The 18,235-nt window shown below is 42.6% G+C and overlaps 1 protein-coding gene across 2 annotated transcripts in view; it reads right to left on the reverse strand.

Moving 5' to 3' along the window:
• Positions 1–2,266: 2,266 nt before the first annotated feature.
• Positions 2,267–18,235, reverse strand: part of LOC112267004 (periostin) — a 43,115-nt gene continuing 27,146 nt past the window's right edge. For both annotated transcript variants that reach the window (XM_024444994.2, XM_024444993.2), the window contains exons 9-24: positions 16,901–17,113; positions 16,438–16,572; positions 12,751–12,899; positions 12,029–12,165; positions 11,219–11,349; positions 10,828–10,958; positions 7,755–7,857; positions 6,275–6,342; positions 5,993–6,038; positions 5,841–5,873; positions 4,493–4,587; positions 4,279–4,375; positions 3,893–3,955; positions 3,512–3,598; positions 3,235–3,273; positions 2,267–3,039 (exon numbers count right to left, since the gene is read on the reverse strand). In XM_024444994.2, coding sequence (XP_024300762.1) covers positions 2,996–3,039; positions 3,235–3,273; positions 3,512–3,598; positions 3,893–3,955; positions 4,279–4,375; positions 4,493–4,587; positions 5,841–5,873; positions 5,993–6,038; positions 6,275–6,342; positions 7,755–7,857; positions 10,828–10,958; positions 11,219–11,349; positions 12,029–12,165; positions 12,751–12,899; positions 16,438–16,572; positions 16,901–17,113 — 1,571 coding nt within the window. In that variant the 3' untranslated portion in view covers positions 2,267–2,995. The remainder of the gene's footprint in view (positions 3,040–3,234; positions 3,274–3,511; positions 3,599–3,892; positions 3,956–4,278; positions 4,376–4,492; positions 4,588–5,840; positions 5,874–5,992; positions 6,039–6,274; positions 6,343–7,754; positions 7,858–10,827; positions 10,959–11,218; positions 11,350–12,028; positions 12,166–12,750; positions 12,900–16,437; positions 16,573–16,900; positions 17,114–18,235) is intronic.

Here is an 18,235-nt window from a genome sequence, read left to right on the forward strand (position 1 = left end):
AGGCTGAATAGTGTAAATTTTATCAGAAGGCCGTCTCCATCTTAGGCTACCAAATTAGCCTGTAGGGAGTGAGGATAGACGACAAGAAGGTAGATGCGGTCACCTTAAAGGGGTTACAATGGTTTTTGTGATTTGCCAACTTCTATCGCGGTTTCATCAGGAACTTCAGCTCCGTCGCCGCCCCTCTCACCTCTCTCAAGGTTAGTGTGGAGCCCAGCAGCTGACTGGGTCTTCTGTCTACTCAAGGGGCATTTCACTGTCCCCTGCAGAGAAGAATTACGACGTCAGTGATCAAGAGCTCCTGGCGGTGAAGTTGGCATTAGCGGAGTGGAGACACTGGCTGGAGGGTGCCAAGTAACATCACTGACCATCGGAACATGAGGTACATACTGACAGCGAGGAGGCTGAATCCGCGCCAAGCAAGGTGGGCCCTTTTCTTCACAAGGTTTAAGTTCAAGCTGGTTAAAAAAAACACCAAGGCCGATGCCCTGTCCCGTCTCTACGATTAGGGTGATGGTCCTGTCCAGCATGCACCCATAATCCCATAGCTTCTGTGGTCTGGGACGTTGATGTGGACATTTGTCAGGCTCTGGAGAGGGAGTCCTCCCGTGTGCATCTACGTTCCTATGAGGATAAGGGATCGGCTGCTGACCTGGACACACACAGCTGTCGTCTCTGGACATCCAGCTATTTCTCACACTACCCAATCCATCTCTGAGAAGTACTGGTGGCCCACTGTGGCACAGGATGTCACTCACTACGTCAACTCCTGTTCCGTCTGTGCCCAAACCAAATCCCCCCGGAACGCTCCAGCAGGGAATCTCCTTCCCCTTCCCGTGCCTCAGCATCCCTGGTCCCATCTGTACAAGAGGTTCCTGGTCCCCTAACCGATGCTGTCCCCCACAACACACCTCCACCCCCCAGGACATCGAGGGGGTCCGGCCTAAGCCGTCAGATCTATACTGGACTCCCGAAGTCGTGGGGGTCGGCTCCAGTACCTGGTGGACTGGGAGGGTTATGGCCCAGAGTAGCAGTGTTGGGTTCCAATGGAGCACATTCTGGATCCCAACATCATCCGCAATTTCCACTTTCGCCACCCGGACCGGCCCGCTCCTCGTCCTGGGGGGTTTTCGACGTCGCCGGGATACTAATCACTGGTCCTGGGATCCATCATTATGCACAACTGGCATGATTTATTACGCGCACCTGCACGTCATCATCAGGCACACCTGGACTCCATTACCTCCCCTATATCTGGCAGTCCCCAGTCAATATTGTTTGTGTTTCATGTCTATACGCTACTCGTGTTTGTTATTTTGTCCGATGTTCCAATTATTATTAAACTCACCACCTGCACTTTCATTCTGACTCCCAGCGTATACGTTACAATAGTCCCCTATCTCAGGCCCAACTTTTTTTTTGTACAAAAAAGGTACTTTGTCAGTCAGCAAGATACATCAATTAATTTAGTCTTGAAGAGTATAATGACATTACACTTTTTGGTGTTTAGTAACCATGTATATTTCCATTCATCAAATGGTGTGGAAAAAGTCTGACATTCTGGGATTTTTTTTGACTGGACCTCCTATGCGTGCACGAACTTGCATGGCATTTTTAATGGACTTAAGAGTAAATATGTAATTTAACGGTATTTTTTATTTATTACCTTTTAATTTGGGCATGAACACAACCAGTCATGATGTTTTAATCTTATAGTCAAACAAATCGCTTCAGGTAGTCTACCTGTGCATGTTTGTCCACTCCAAAAACATCACAGCACCTAAACAGTGCACGGTGACTTGTTTGACAATAAGGTGCTTGTGTTCACGACAAATTAAAAGGTCATAAAAAATGTATTACATGTCTTTACTATTAGGCCCATAAGAAATGTCATGTAAGCGCGGGCACACATAGGAGGTCAAGTATCCCAAAAATGAGACCCTGACAATCATGGTATAATTTGCACTCTGACCTTTTAAAGGACACAGATTGACATTTGTAGCATTGTCAGACTCTTTTATAGATTTTAGGAGAACTAAAAAAACTTTTTTTAAACCCCCCCAAACAACTAGCATTATACAAAAAATGGAATTCATTGAGTAGGCAGGGCCCAGTAGACACGTGCACAAATTAGATTGCGATCATACATCTTCTCCTCAAATTGGGTAAATGTGATTCTAAAATGTAAATTGAATTCCTTATAACGATGAACTACTAACAAGTTTTTCAAATAAAGTTTTTCTCCTGGAGAATTATGCACTTCATATCCAAGAATATACTTTATTGAAAAAGCTTTGAAAACTGCAGTAAAACAAAGCTATTGAGAATATGTGAAAAGTTAAGTTTGTTAAGAGTGTTGCACATTTGAAACTTCTAAAAGCAAAGCAAAGACAAGCTCAATATCTTTATGGATAGCTAGGTAGACAGTCAGACAGAAAGGCAGAAAGAGAGAGCAAACACACTACTGTGAAACTCAGATCAGAGCTGAAATTACATCTGGTAGAAAAATATAAACATTTGCAGAAATGAAGTCACTGTCAGAAAACAGCAATCACATTTTATTTTTTATTATTTTTATTTTTATGTGAGCACCACAAACTCGATATCATGCAGAGGTAAATGACAAAATCTTCCTAAAAATCCTGTTGTATCACCTCAACCAATGGTCAAGGCTTCCAATAGATTGGTTTCAAAGATTATTTTGCTACCCCTGGCTAGCTTCTAATCTTTCATCTCTAATATACACCGAAAACCCACAAATATGCGTACGCTATTTACATATCTTGATGGCTTTTAGTTATCTTTAGATACATGCATCAATGATTTTTGTTTTGTTTAGCAAATGGCTTTACTGGTCTCACTAAGTTCAAGTTCTGTATGTCTACACACGCATCATTTGGAGTGTAGAGCTTTTATGGGAGACCATTCATTGACATTATCTCTGTTGTTCCTCTCTGGTTGCTGGTGCATCTTTAGTCACCTGGTCTGTCCATGTTTATGCTCTTTGTTCCTCTGGTCTGACTCTCCTCCTGGCACCAGCTAGGGATAGAGACAACAGAAAGATCATCATACACTCAAATAATAGAAATAAAGTTCAAGTCAATGTTCAATGATAGGTGGTCATTCTCTTTCAATGGTCGCAATTAAAGATCCTCATAGGATGACATTACCCATCATTTGAATCCCCCAACACGGTCAAACAGTATGTTATGTTATCAAGGAATCATGTTTTACCTGGAATTTTCCTGCCAGTTACTCGTCTCGGGTTTCCCTCTGTGAAGACAAATTTAAACCTCAGTCATTATAGAACCTTATAGAACCCAAATGTTGGTCACTACAGAATCTTAAAGAACCTAAACCATAGTCTTTATAGAACCCTACAGAACCAAACCTCTGCCACAATTGAACCCTACAGAATCCAAACTCCAGTCATAACAGAAACCATATCTTAATCACCTCAGATCCTTACAGAACCCAGTGGGGATGAGTAGAGTTTAGATGTGTCTCTTACCTTGGATGAACTTGGTGATTTTTTCAGAGTCCATGTCGAGCATTGAAGGGTTTCCCTCGATGGTGGTGATACGGGAGAAGTCAGCACCTACAGGAACGAGACAGGGATGTTACTGTATATGTCACAGATGGGACTATTATATATTCTAACGAAACAAGCAATTATGTTGGACAATTGACTAATTCTGCCGACTATGCCAAATATCACAGGGTGGAAATGTAACAGTTAGATTGAATCTTGTTTGTCACTCAACCTAGATTCTAACAGAACCTGTCACATGTCTACCCAGTGACATGCATATATGTGATTTTCAATTTAACATTGCATTATTTCCTCTATATTAAGTTATCTATCTACAACCAAAGGGGTGATGTTACTGACCTTCCAGCTCAATGTTGGAGATACCACTGCTGGAGCCACTGCTGCTGGCCGAGTACTGAGGACCTGTGGATGACAACATATTGAAACATTACATCAGTCTTCACATAGAAACATACTGTTTTCACAGAGTGGTAGATGTAAGAGTCATGATCCAGGGGTGACGTAGAGTCAAGGGAATTCAGTACGACACATTAACATCTGTAGACCTGTGTCTCACCTCAGCAACCCAAACATTCACTTCTTTGTTTCATATAGTGCATCAATACACCGTATAGCAACTATAGACCAAAACAGGTTCATTTTACTACATGTTAATATGTACCCAGAGTTCTTCAGACCTCATGGACAGGAGTCAAGAAAGACCTGTGTGTCTGTGAGGTACGTACCTGAGACCACTCTGGTAACTTTGGTGACCTTGGGCTCTCCCTCGATGACTCTAGTGACCTTGGTGAACTTTGGCTCGCCTTCAATGACTCTAGTTACCTAATAATCATAATCATGTATTAGATTTATATAACGCTTTTCCCGATGCTCAATGTGATTTGGTGGTTACATGGGTGGATACAATGGTTGAAACATGGTTTGTTACATTGGTGTTACCTTGGTGATGGTAGGCTGTCCCTCAATCACCCTGGTCACCTTGGTGATGGTAGGTTCCCTTTCGATAACCCTAGTCACATGGGTCACATCAGGCGCTTTAGAAAGAGAGAGAGGAGAACAAGTTTAACAATGAAATAAATAACATCAAAAGCATGAAGAACATGACGTTTAAACGGCAAACTAGTAAGATCTGAAGGTCCGAATGAACTTAAAAACTCCAGACTCCATGAACTACAGACATGTAGTGTGTCATTGGTTCCTCTACTCCTTGATTCAAATATTGTCTGTATCGAATTAGACTGAAGCCCAACCTTCCATTGGCTTTAAAATAATTCATATGACAGGAATATATTGCATAATCAAAGGACACGTGGATATGTGCTTTGCAGATATGTTCAGAGTAAAGGCTTTCTCCAAGACATTAGTTTTCCCCTCAGAATCTTGACTGGAGATAATTGCATAATTGCAAACAGTAACTTGAACTTCTGTGCATATTTCTCTTTCACATCAAGAATTAACCTTAAAAGTCAAATCCCAATAAAGAACGGTAATTTTATCCAGAACAGATAAAGCTTTTCCAGGTGTCTGCTGCTATGGCAAGTCTTCTCTTGTTGCTGTCTGTACTGTAATTATCTGAACAACCACAATGGTTTTTCCTCTTGAACGTGGGTCATGAATCTCATGGAAGACAGAGATCGTCCTTATCTGAACTGTGCCAACTAGTCTATCAACTCTTGTAGCACAATGTCTTCAAGTCTTTCTAAGACTACCCATGATATATCATATAAAATGAATTTACACTGAGTGTACAAAACATTAGGAGCACCTGCTCTTTCCATGACATAGACGAACCAGGTGAATCCAGGTGAAACCTATGATCCCTTATTGATGTCATGTGTTAAATCCACTTCAATCAGTGTAGCTGAAGGGGAGGAGACAGCCACCAATTTGAGTGTGTCAAGAACTGCAACGCACTGGGCTTTTCACATTCAACAGTTTCCCATGTGTATCAAAAATGGTCCACCTCCCAAAAGACATCCAGCCAAATTGACATGACTGTGGGAGTCAGCCATGTGGGAGTCAGCCAGTCAGCCATACCCAAAACACAACCCAACCAAGCCACACAATGCAGATCCAACCCGGAAGCCATTCATTCCGGTAGGGATATTCCTACTGGCCTAACCCGGACGACGCTTGTCCAATTGTGCATCGCCCCACAGACCTCCTGGTTGCGACAGAGCCTGGGTGCGAACCCAGGGTCTCTGGTGGCATAGCTGCGATGCAGTGCCCTAGACCACTGCGCCACCCGGGAGGCCCTCATTGTTTCGATCCTTTAACTGTAACTTACCTGACTCAATGACGCGTGTGACGATCGTCCTCTCTGAAGGAAACAGAAAACACACAGCGGTTAATCACAGGACAACAGCAAAGTTACAAATAGATGCAACGCAAAAAGGTACAGCAGACATCTAAGACTTGGACTGATACAGTTGTACTCACTCATGAATGTGAGAGGGATTTCCTTATATCTGTATCCTGACACAAACTGTGAATGAATAAAAAGAAGGATTAGAGGCTGTAAACCATATTACTGTAGGTCTGTGTACACATCGTTCTGCTCAACTCCAATGTGGTAGGTACTGTACTGTACTTTGTTCAAGGCTTTACATATTGTCTTGTCATCTTAAGGTCATTTTGTAACAAACACTTAGACGTTAATCTCATCTTGCAATCTCAGGGTTCTCCCTAATTCCTTTATGTGGGTGTGGCCTGGTACAGTACCTTGATCTCCATGTACTTGATGAGTCTTCTCAGCAGCCCCAGAAGGTCAGAGTTTCCAGCAGGCAGCTCTACAGGACAATACAGTACAGAGTGTTAGACATACTGGTAACACTTTATATTAGGGTACAATACTGTACAGTACGGCACAGTACAGGGTGTTAAACATACAGGTAACACTTTACATTAGGGTACATACAGCACAGTACAGGGTGTAAGACATACTGGTAACACTTCATACTAGGGTACATATAGGTTACTGCCAAAGTAATGGAAACACTTGAGTAAATGAGGGATACAAGATATATTGAAAGAAGGTGCTTACACGCAGGTGTGGTTCCTGAGTTAATTAAGCAATTAACATACCATCATGCTTAGGTTCATGTATGACAATGCTGGGCAGGCCATTATTTTGGCTAATATTTTTGCTACCATGGCTTTGCCCCGATAGGATGACAATGCCCCCATCCACAGGGCACAAGTGATCACTGAATTATTTGATGAGCATGAAAACAATGTAAACCATATGGTATGGTTTACATGGCATAAAACCATGTTTGGGCTCATGGTGGCCTAACACCCTACACTTTGGCGTTGGCGTTTCCTTTATTTTGGCAGTTACCTCTACATACTGGTAACACTTTACATTAGAGTACATACAACACAACACAGGGTGTTAGACGTACTGGTAACACTTTACATTAGAGTACATACAACACAACACAGGGTGTTAGACGTACTGGTAACACTTTACATTAGAGTACATACAACACAACACAGGGAGTTAGACGTACTGGTAACACTTTACATTAGAGTATATACAACACAACACAGGGTGTTAGACGTACTGGTAACACTTTACATTAGAGTACATACAACACAACACAGGGAGTTAGACGTACTGGTAACACTTTACATTAGAGTACATACAACACAACACAGGGAGTTAGACGTACTGGTAACACTTTACATTAGAGTACATACAACACAACACAGGGAGTTAGACGTACTGGTAACACTTTACATTAGAGTATATACAACACAACACAGGGAGTTAGACGTACTAGTAACACTTTACATTAGAGTACATACAACACAACACAGGGAGTTAGACGTACTGGTAACACTTTACATTAGAGTACATACAACACAACACAGGGAGTTAGACGTACTGGTAACACTTTACATTAGAGTATATACAACACAACACAGGGAGTTAGACGTACTAGTAACACTTTACATTAGAGTACATACAACACAACACAGGGAGTTAGACGTACTGGTAACACTTTACATTAGAGTATATACAACACAACACAGGGAGTTAGACGTACTGAACCATTTAGCACTGCTAAATATATATAATATATCAAGAAATGATAACCTGCACAGTGCGTCTCTCAACACATGACAATTTAATCAGGGTATAATTTGTTTCTCCAACAGAGGAGCTGGCATTCAGAGAGGTTTGAGTCAGTCTTACCTCCGGGGTAGAGGAGGGTTTTGACAAAGTGAATGACTCCGTTAGTGGCCATGATATCATTTTCAGGGACCTCAATAGTGTTCACTCTAATTGTGTTGTTAGCCTGGAGGAGAGGAGTAGAGGGGATTAAGATACAAACACTGATGGGATGATTACAGATAAGACAGCCACAATGAGATGAGTTATGAGTACCAGCTGGTAATGTGCCATATGTCTCTCAATTAGGTTGGCATTCACTTTTTCCACATTTTGTTACGTTACAGCCTTTTTCTAAAACGGATTAAAGACATTTTGTTCCTCATCAATCTACACAAAATACCCCATAATGACAGAGCAAAAACAGGTTTTTAGACGTTTTTGCAAATGTATTAAAAAAGAAAACAGAAATACCTTATTTACATAAGTATCCAGACCCTTTGCTATGAGACTCTAAATTGAGCTCAGGTGCATCCTGTTTCCATTGACCATTCTTGAGATGTTTCTATAACTTGATTGGAGTCCACCTGTGGTAAATTCAATTGATTGGATTTGATTTAAAAAGGCACACATCTGTCTATATAAGGTCCCACAGTTGACAATGCATGTCAGAGCAAAAACCAGGCCATGAAGTTGAAGCAATTGTCCGTAGAGCTTCAAGACAGGATGGTGTCAAGGCACAGATCTGGGGAAGGGTGAAAAAAAACTGCGGCATTGAAGGTCCCCAAGAACACAGTGGCCTCCAGCATTAAATGGAAGAAGTTTGGAACCACCAAGACTCTTCCTAGAGCTGGCCGCCCAGCCAAACTGAGTAACAGGGGGAGAAGGGCCTTGGTCAGGAAGGTGACCAAGAATCTGATGGTCACTCTGACAGTGCTCCAGAGTTTCTCTGTGGAGATGGGAGAACCTTCCAGAAGGACAACCAGCACTGCAGCACTCCACCAAGCAGGCCTTTATGGTAGAGTGACCAGACAGAAGCCACTCATCAGTAAAAGGCACATGACAGCCCACTTGGAGTTTGCCAAAAAGCACCCAAAGGACTCTCAGATGATGAGAAACAAGATTCTCTGGTCTGATGAAAACAAGATTGAACTCTTTGGCCTGAATGCCAAGCGTCACATCTGGAGCAAATCAGACACCTCTCATCACCTGGCCAATACCACCCCTACAGTGAAGCATGGTGGTGGCTTCAACTTCATGGCTTGGTTTTTGCTCTGACATGCATTGTCAACTGTGGGACCTTATATAGACAGATGTGTGCCTTTTTAAATCAAATCCAATCAATTGAATTTACCACAGGTGGACTCCAATCAAGTTATAGAAACATCTCAAGAATGGTCAATGGAAACAGGATGCACCTGAACTCAATTTAGAGTCTCATAGCAAAGGGTCTGGATACTTATGTAAATAAGGTATTTGATTTGATTTGATTTTGGCAGCATCATGCGGTGGGGATGTTTTTCAGCGGCAGGGACTGGGAGACTAGTAAGGATCGAGGGAAAGATGAACGGAACAAAGTACAGAGAGATCCTTGATGAAAGCCTACTCCAGAGCACTCAGGAAATCAGACTGGGGCGAAGGTTCACCTTCCAACAGGACAACAACCCTAAGCACACAGCCAAGACAATGCAGGAGAGGCTTTGGGACAAGTCTCTGAATGTCCTTGAGTGGCCCAGCCAGAGACCGGACTTGAACCCGATCGAACATCTCTGGAGAGACCTGAAAATAGCTGTGCAGCGATGCTCCCCATCCAACCTGACAGAGCTTGAGAGGATCGAGGCTGTAATCCGCGCCAAAGGTGCTTTAAAAAAGTACTGAGTAAAGGGTCTGAATACTTATGTAAATGTGACTATTTTTTTTAAATTAAAAAATTTGGGGTATTGTTTGTGGACTGGTGTGGAAATAAAACAATTGAATACATTTTAGAATAAGGCTTTAACATAAGAAAATGTTGAAAAAGTGAAAGGTTCTGAATACTTTCTGAATGTAGTTAAGCTACAGAACATTTGCAACAGTCAGTGTTGGGGAGTAGTGAACTACATGTAACTACATTTTGCAGTAACTTGGTAGTAGTTAAACTAAAATCAAATCTACGTAGTGTTTTCAGTAGTCAATTACTTTTCCACCATGTAGCGGTGTAGGTAACTACTATAACTACTAACACATTACTTTTTTGGCAAAAATTAAATATGGGTGAAGTAGGCAAGAATTTACTAAATTTTTGGCATTAGACATGACTAATTCTTGCTTGAAGCGTTGTTTTTGTGTTTAATGGGCTAACTTAAACATGCTGTTAACATAAGGTCAAAGTAATGTGTTCTTGCAATTTGTAGTCTATGACATTTCAGATGTCCATATGATAATTTAGCACAGAGTAGTTAGGATATAGTGCACTACTTTTTCAAGGTAACTTTAGTTCAGTAAACTATATTTTTTAAGGGTAGCTTTAGTATAGCTTAACTTCTGTAAAGTCATTGGTAGCAGTGGAATGCAACTGTCTGTTGTTGGGTAAAATGTCATCTAAACTAAATCATGAATATTCTGCACAACAAACATCCAGAGACCTCACATGGCTTTCTGCTTTATTTTAAGAAAGGAAATGTTTTTATCGTCTTAGAATATGATCCTAAGGACACTGCTGTAACACAACTTAAAAGCTAAGAATAAAATTAACCCAAAATGAAAATAGTAAATACCTTTGCAAAATCCTAAGTCTTGTCAGAATGCTGAATTATGTTGGGGAAGTTGTCTCTGGGGATGTTCATCCAACAAATGCGGTTCTGGTTTCTTATTCATCAAATGAATGTTATTTTAGACGTTATCTTTTCCCAAACATGTTTAAGTGTTATATATGTGTTCCAAGAAGTCAAATTTAGCCATAACTCCTAGTTTAAACGTTTGTTGACATTGTCGATGACAAAGGATTGCGGTTGTTAGTAATACGGAGTGGATCAGGATGAGAGTCTCTTGATTCACTGTAAAAACATTGTATAATCTCTTCAGGATCTTTGTGATACATGCTTGATTTTGTTGCAGCCATGATGCCATGATTTCTTATATTTACAGCCCCGTTGAGTGTTGAGAGGTTTGGACTCACATGCAGCACTCGGAGGTTGTTTCCCTGCAGAGACTTGAGGAGGTTGGTCACCCCAGTCTCCAAACCTCCGCCGATGAACACTCCATTACTGAAGTGGTAGAGCAGGATGGTACGCAGGGCATTCATATTACCTGGCCAGAACAGACAGGGTTTTAGATGGAAGACGATGGATCCATAGTACATATCGTGCATACATCTATTAACTCTAAGACTTATGGATGTTCTTTTTACATAGCTTGTAGCTATGGTAGCTATGGTTAAGGTCAGCAGTTTTTCCTGACCACCACGATGTGGCCTGACAAGAAAAACCTCTGGCTCTGATATTTGTTTGAGAGACTGAGACAGACTAACAGGGACGGAGAGAGAGGGAGAGTCTGAGAGATGAACCAACCTCTGAGCAGAGCCATGTCACTGTCGCTGACACCAGCGAAGGCCTCATCACTGGGAGCGAACAGAGTGTATTCTCCTTCCTGTTTGAGCAGGTCAGTCAGACCAGCCATCTCCATCAGTGACAGGAAGATCCTACAACCAAAACATGATGAAGGAAACAGTTACCTGGCTCTCATGACAACCACTGAGGGTAGATATAACTGGTGCCAGTGTGATAGCTTAGCATATAGAACTCGTTCCTGAACTTGTCTCTGACTGGGCTTTAACCAGGGTTCTCTACCTTACCAACACATGTGAGCGCCCGTACGAACCGATTGAGCTATAGAAAAGGATCCTCTTCAGTGATGAGATCGTTGGTATTATTTAGATGAAAAGATCACTTGCAAGAGTGATCTTACATGATCACTCTTGTACATGACTTGGAAAGAAGTTGGCCCACTGGTCTGTATAAACTCTTAGCACATTTCCCAGCCTGCTCCCCAGTCTGTATAAATTTGATTGAACTCTGACTGATTAGTGAACTCTCTGACTCTCTGGCTATTGGGTTGGCTAAAGAACATCCTTTCTCAAGCAGGAGTAGGGGGTGAGACAGGATTGTACTCCAAATCCAACACTGTTTAATATACAATATATTCATGAGTTGGCCACAAAATCGGAACAATCTTCATCTGCCCCTTGATCCTTCAACTAGTCTGATCTCAGATCTGTATGAGCTTGAGCTAACTTATCTGACTATTTCATTGGCTGAAGCTCATACAGATGTGGGACCAGGCTAAAGCACACACAGTCTATAAGTCCACAAGCAGCTTACTTAAATCCTCCGTTGTCAGTGAGGATCTGGAACATGGTGGCCTCAGCTGGCTTCATCAGAGTCTTCATCAGGTGGAGGGCTCCGTTACTGCCCTCCTTGCTGCCACGCACCAGGCAGGAGTTCTCTATGCACACCGCCTACAGACAGACAGGACACAGGGTATACAGGTTAAAGAACCACTTAAGTGAAAACTTTTTTTATCCTAATGATGTAACTCTAGTCCTAATATCCTAATTTTAGCAAAATTATGACCTATGTGAGCATTTTGGTATGCTAGCATAAGCACCTAACTAGTTAGCTGGCCAGATAGTTAGCTAGCTAGGCTAATTGGTTCTCTAGACAGCTAACTTCTTTTTTGAGCATCTTTAAAACTGAAATTTGAGTTGGAACATCTGCTGAAGTAGCCCTTAATAAGACATGGAAATGAATAGTCTACTAGCTACTGAATTAACAGACTCTTAGTCAGTCCAGTTGATGGATAGCCCAGTGAAAAGGATATGTGTTGTATGGCAGACAGCCATTGTGTTTGACCAGCTGTTCAGAGACAAGAGATGGACTTGCACGCACGCACACATGCACACACCCACACACACACACACACACATTTGTATACTCACACAAACTCTCTCTCTCACAAACAGACATATACTGTATGCACACGCATACCAGCACACACACTCAAACACACACACACACAAACACACACACACACAGAGACTCACTGTGCGGTAGATGAAGACTCTGAGGAACTTCCCGGCGATAGTCTCCAGGCGCTGTCCGTTGTACAGCTGTCCCAGAGTGATCTTCTCTTTCAGGATGTGGTTCTCCAGAATCACCTTCAGAAAGCTCTGGTCAATGGCCATCACCTCATCTGGTGGATGAGATATTTCATATAGATACATTGTAAGAGGTCAAAAGATTACATTAAATCTGTTTTTAAACAACACATTTTTCAGAAACTAGCCCCAATTCTGCAAGAATGGAGATAGAAGTTATTCCCAGGACCTTCACCTCCACTGGGTGGATGGTATAAATGATAAATATATACATGGTAAACTTCTCTATTAAAGAAAACCCAGATGTGTAGACACCTCATCTGGAAGGGTGATATACATGGAATATACAGTGGGGAGAACAAGTATTTGATACACTTCCGATTTTGCAGGTTTTCCTACTTACAAAGCATGTAGAGGTCTGTAATTTTTATCATATGTACACTTCAACTGTGAGAGACGGAATCTAAAGCAAAATTCCAGAAAATCACATTGTATGATTTTTAAGTAATTAATTAGCATATTATTGCATGATATAAGTATTTGATCACCTACCAACCAGTAAGAATTCTGACTCTCACAGACCTGTTTTTCTTTAAGAAGCCTTCCTGTTCTCCACTCATTACCTGTATTAACTGCACCTGTTTGAACTCGTTACCTGTATAAAAGACACCTGTCCACACACTCAATCAAACAGACTCCAACCTCTCCACAATGGCCAAGACCAGAGAGCTGTGTAAGGACATCAGGGATCAAATTGTAGACCTGCACAAGGCTGGGATGGGCTACAGGACAATAGGCAAGCAGCTTGTTGAGAAGGCAACAACTGTTGGTGCAATTATTAGAAAATGGAAGAAGTTCAAGATGACGGTCTATCACTCTCGGTCTGGGGCTCCATGCAAGATCTCATCTCGTGGGGCATCAATGATCATGAGGAAGGTGAGGGATCAGCCCAGAACTACACGGCAGGACCTGGTCAATGACCTGAAGAGAGCTGGGACCACAGTCTCAAAGAAAACCATTAGTAACACACTACGCTGTCATGGATTAAAATCCTGCAGCACATGCAAGGTCAAGCAAGCGCATGTCCAGGCCCATCTGAAGTTTGCCAATGACCATCTGGATGATCCAGAGGAGGAATGGGAGAAGGTCATGTGGTCTGATGAGACAAAAATATAGCTTTTTGCTCTAAACTCCACTCGCCGAGTTTGTAGGAAGAAGAAGGATGAGTACAATCCCAAGAACACCATCCCAACCGTGAAGCATGGAGGTGGAAAAATCAATCTTTGGGGATGCTTTTCTGCAAAGGGGACAGGACGACTGCACCGTATTGAGGGGAGGATAGATGGGGCCATGTATCGTGAGATCTTGGCCAACAACCTCCTTCGTTCAGTAAGAGCATTGAAGATGGGTCGTGGCTGGGTCTTCCAGCATGACAACGACCCGAAACACACAGCCAGGGCAACTAAGGAGTGGCTCCGTAAGAAGCATCTCAAGGTCCTGGAGTGGCCTAGCCAGTCTCCAGACCTGAACCCAATAGAAAATCTTTGGAGGGAGCTGAAAGTCCGTATTGCCCAGCGACAGCCCCGAAACCTGAAGGATCTGGAGAAGGTCTGTATGGAGGAGTGGACCAAAATCCCTGCTGCAGTGTGTGCAAATCTGGTCAAGAACGAAGGGAAACATATGATCTCTGTAATTGCAAACAAAGGTTTCTGTACCAAATATTAAGTTAGGCTTTTCTCATGTACCAAATACTTATGTCATGCAATAAAATGCAAATTAATTTTCTTAAAAATCATACAATGTGATTTTCTGGATTTTTGTTTTAGATTCCGTCTCTCACAGTTGAAGTGTACCTGTGATATTTTTTTTACAGATCTCTACATGCTTTGTAAGTAGGAAAACCTGCAAAATCAGCAGTGTATCAAATACTTGTTCTCCCCACTGTATATACAGTACAGTATATACTACATGGTTAATAGCATACTTAGATAAACAAAAAGACACAATAAACTACAGCCAAATGCAGGGGATCTTGCGGTATTGGGCAAAACTCAGACGTGTACAGATCAAAAGATTACAATACATCTGTTTGTAAACAATACGTTTTCTAGGAGCTAGCCCAAAACCAAATCAAAGGTTTTCTTAGGACGAAGACCATAAAAAAGTTCCATTGTGATTATTATCGTCATTATGAGTCATAATATAGGTTAATGATGCAGTCTGCTGGTTTAGTCAATTGTAAAACGTCAACCTTATTTTCCAGGAAATCTCCCGGGTTCTGTAGCTTCCCCACAGACAGATTGATCAGCCACATTGTAACAGTGTCTGCGTCACAAATTGCACCTTATTCCCTTATTCCCATAGGGCTCTGGTCAAAGGTAGTGCACTACTGTATATACGGAATAGGGTGCCATTTGGGACACAGAGAGTGACTGTTCCAGTCTGCATTACCCATACATAATATACTGATATCCCACCGGGAGAAGAGCTACCTCCTCCAGAGAGGAAACTATGGCTCTAATAACAGAGGACGTTTTAACAAGTGCTGTCTGAGAAATAGAGCTGTTCTGGTCTGTACAGTACGGTACGTTGACAATGGGCCAATCATGTAGAGTCTAAATTAGAGAACAATTTAGTGGAGGAATTTATAAGCTGTAACTCAGCTATTCAAGCCTGGGACTCTTTCCTTTCCTACAGCATGCAGCAGGCTAGTGTATCATACAACTGATTAATATACTTCGGTTCAGTTTATCACACATGCGTTACAAATGTTGGATTCAGGTAGGAGATATCTCTCCCCACGCCTTGTGAGGTCTAGAATGTTCCTATGCTGTGTATGTGTGTATGTGTGTATGTGTGTCTGTGTGTACGCAGGGGTAATTATGTATTCTTAGGGTTTGCGCGGCATAAAGCTCCAGTTATTAATCATTCCAGCAGTCAGGAGACCAGTATGCAGTATGTATAGTATACTGCTCACTAGTGAGTCCGCATGACACCAAGACTAATGTCACAGTTTGGAGCTCAGTGTGCATTACCCACCTGTGGAGAGGAGTGATAAAGTAGTGACAGAGGAGCTATAGAGAGGAGGAGGGGGACAGAGAGAGGAGCTAGAGAGAGGAAGAGGGGGACAGAGAGAGGAGCTATAGAGAGGAAGAGGGGGACAGAGAGAGGAGCTAGAAAGAGGAAGAGGGGGACAGAGAGAGGAGCTAGAGAGAGGAAGAAGGGGACAGAGAGAGGAGCTAGAGAGAGGAAGAGGAGGACAGAGAGAGGAGCTAGAGAGAGGAAGAGGGGGACAGAGAGAGGAGCTAGAGAGAGGAAGAGGGGGACAGAGAGAGGAGCTAGAGAGAGGAAGAGGGTGACAGAGAGAGGAGCTAGAGAGAGGAAGAGGGGGACAGAGAGAGAAGCTAGAGAGAGGAAGAGGCAGACAGAGAGAGGAGCTAGAGAGAGTAAGAGGACCAAGAAAGGAAAGAGTTCAGGACGTTCAAGAGTATTTAAGGGGAACGAGGGATGTGTTACAGACAGAATTGAGCGGGTCCATGATGTGTACTCACCAGTGAAGACAGAATTGAGCGAGGCCATGATGTGTACTCACCAGTGAAGACAGAATTGAGCGAGGCCATGATGGGTACTCACCAGTGAAGACAGAATTGAGCGGAGCCAGTAGTGTGTATTCTGCCTCAGCTGCCATGGCTGCAGAAAGACCTAGCTCTGACACCATGTCACTGAAGGTGGACTCGGAAGGGGTGAGCAGCTCCATCACCTGCTTGGCTTAGAGGACACAGACAACACCATTAAAAGCTTATCTACCACTGAAAGATCAACACTTCTACACTTATTCAGTTTTTAGATTTTATCTTAGTCTTGCTGTCATTGTGTCATTGTTTCCATCTATTTGCCTATGTGTATGGCTGACTTGTATAATAGTGTAACAGCAAAGGGAGATTTAGTGTATTTCGTGAAAACAGTTCATGCCATTTACATTCCAACAAACAAATGCAAATGCAAAAAACTGTGTGTTAGGAGCACAGCTCTGAAATGAAAGCACTATACAAATGACATGTATAATTATTAGGTGGGTCAAGATGGGGGAGCTAACCTGAGTCAGGCATGAGGACCTCGTCGATGAGGTGGATGACTCCGTTGGCGGTGACAATGTCTTTCTTCAACACCATTTTGATGCCGTTGACAGTCAGGCTGTCCCCGTCACAGCCAATCTCGATGTTGTGGCCTTCCAGGGTCTCAAAGGTCTGGCCGGACATGATGCCCTCTGAACACTGGACAGAGTTCAGCATGTGGAAGTTCAGCAGAGCTGGAGGGAGAGGAGAGAGGAGAGAGGAGAGGAGAAAAGTGTCAATCGGTCCCACACACTCCGATACTCCTACATACAGTATATCCTTATTGATTAACAGCATTTTCATTTGGTTGGGTTACTACATTACAGACTAGACTGGACCAGCATCCCAGGAAAAGTGATATGTGTTTGACTTCATATACTGTACTAGCCAGGCGTCATTTAAATCCTAAATAACATAAAAATCACCATCAAAACCTGTCAGTTTAAACTAGAGATATTTTGCATTGGCTCCGTCTCAATCTACTGCATCACATTTGTCGGCCTTCCACATCAGAGGTGAAAGGTGGCCGAGCTACAGTGGTGTTTGTCAGAGCTACTCATGAGACATCCCGAAAATCGGTCTTCTCATGAATACATCCTGCTGGACACGTCTGAAGTCGGTAACGCTGATCTGCCAACTTCTGTCTGTAGCGTCCCAACCTTTTGGGCTACAAACTAGTTTGACCTCACTGTGGAAAGGGGAGACGCTCGTTTTACTCTACATCCTCCACAAGTGTCACTGGGTTCTTCTGAATGTAACCAATACAAATGAATGGTAGTAGAGGTGCCTATGCATGGGATTATGTCATTTCCAGCATGGCTTCAGAATCGCAAATTAATCACAGGTTACGTCCCAAATGGCAACCTATTCTCCATTAAACAATCAAGTAACTTAGTGTGATTGTTTTCGAGCAAGAACTTTGCTAGGACTGTCTGTGAGTGGTTTGAGTGGGGAGTGAAAAACTTAAAATGAGCTGTTATTGGCAGAGAGAGGGTTGGAACTCTCTTTCTTGTTGGTCTATTAGCTAATTTAGCTCATGGTGATGTCAAAACTCCCTCCCACCAAATCTTGCAGAAACTTCAGGCGGTCGTTTCAAACAACTTTAAAGGGTCAGATACATCGAGAAATCTGACTGCCAATGGGTACTTTGCACCTCTGCCCAGTGTTGACAGTTAACTTTTTGTTGTTCACATAGAACAATTTGAACATCTTGGCCATGTTCTGTTATAATCTCCACCGGCACAGCCAGAAGTGGACTGGCCACCCCTCATAGCCTGGTTCCTCTCTAGGTTTCTTCCTAGGTTCTGGCCTTTCTA

Source organism: Oncorhynchus tshawytscha, linkage group LG14 (assembly GCF_018296145.1).
Source record: "Oncorhynchus tshawytscha isolate Ot180627B linkage group LG14, Otsh_v2.0, whole genome shotgun sequence".
NCBI classification, from domain to species: Eukaryota; Metazoa; Chordata; class Actinopteri; order Salmoniformes; family Salmonidae; genus Oncorhynchus; species Oncorhynchus tshawytscha.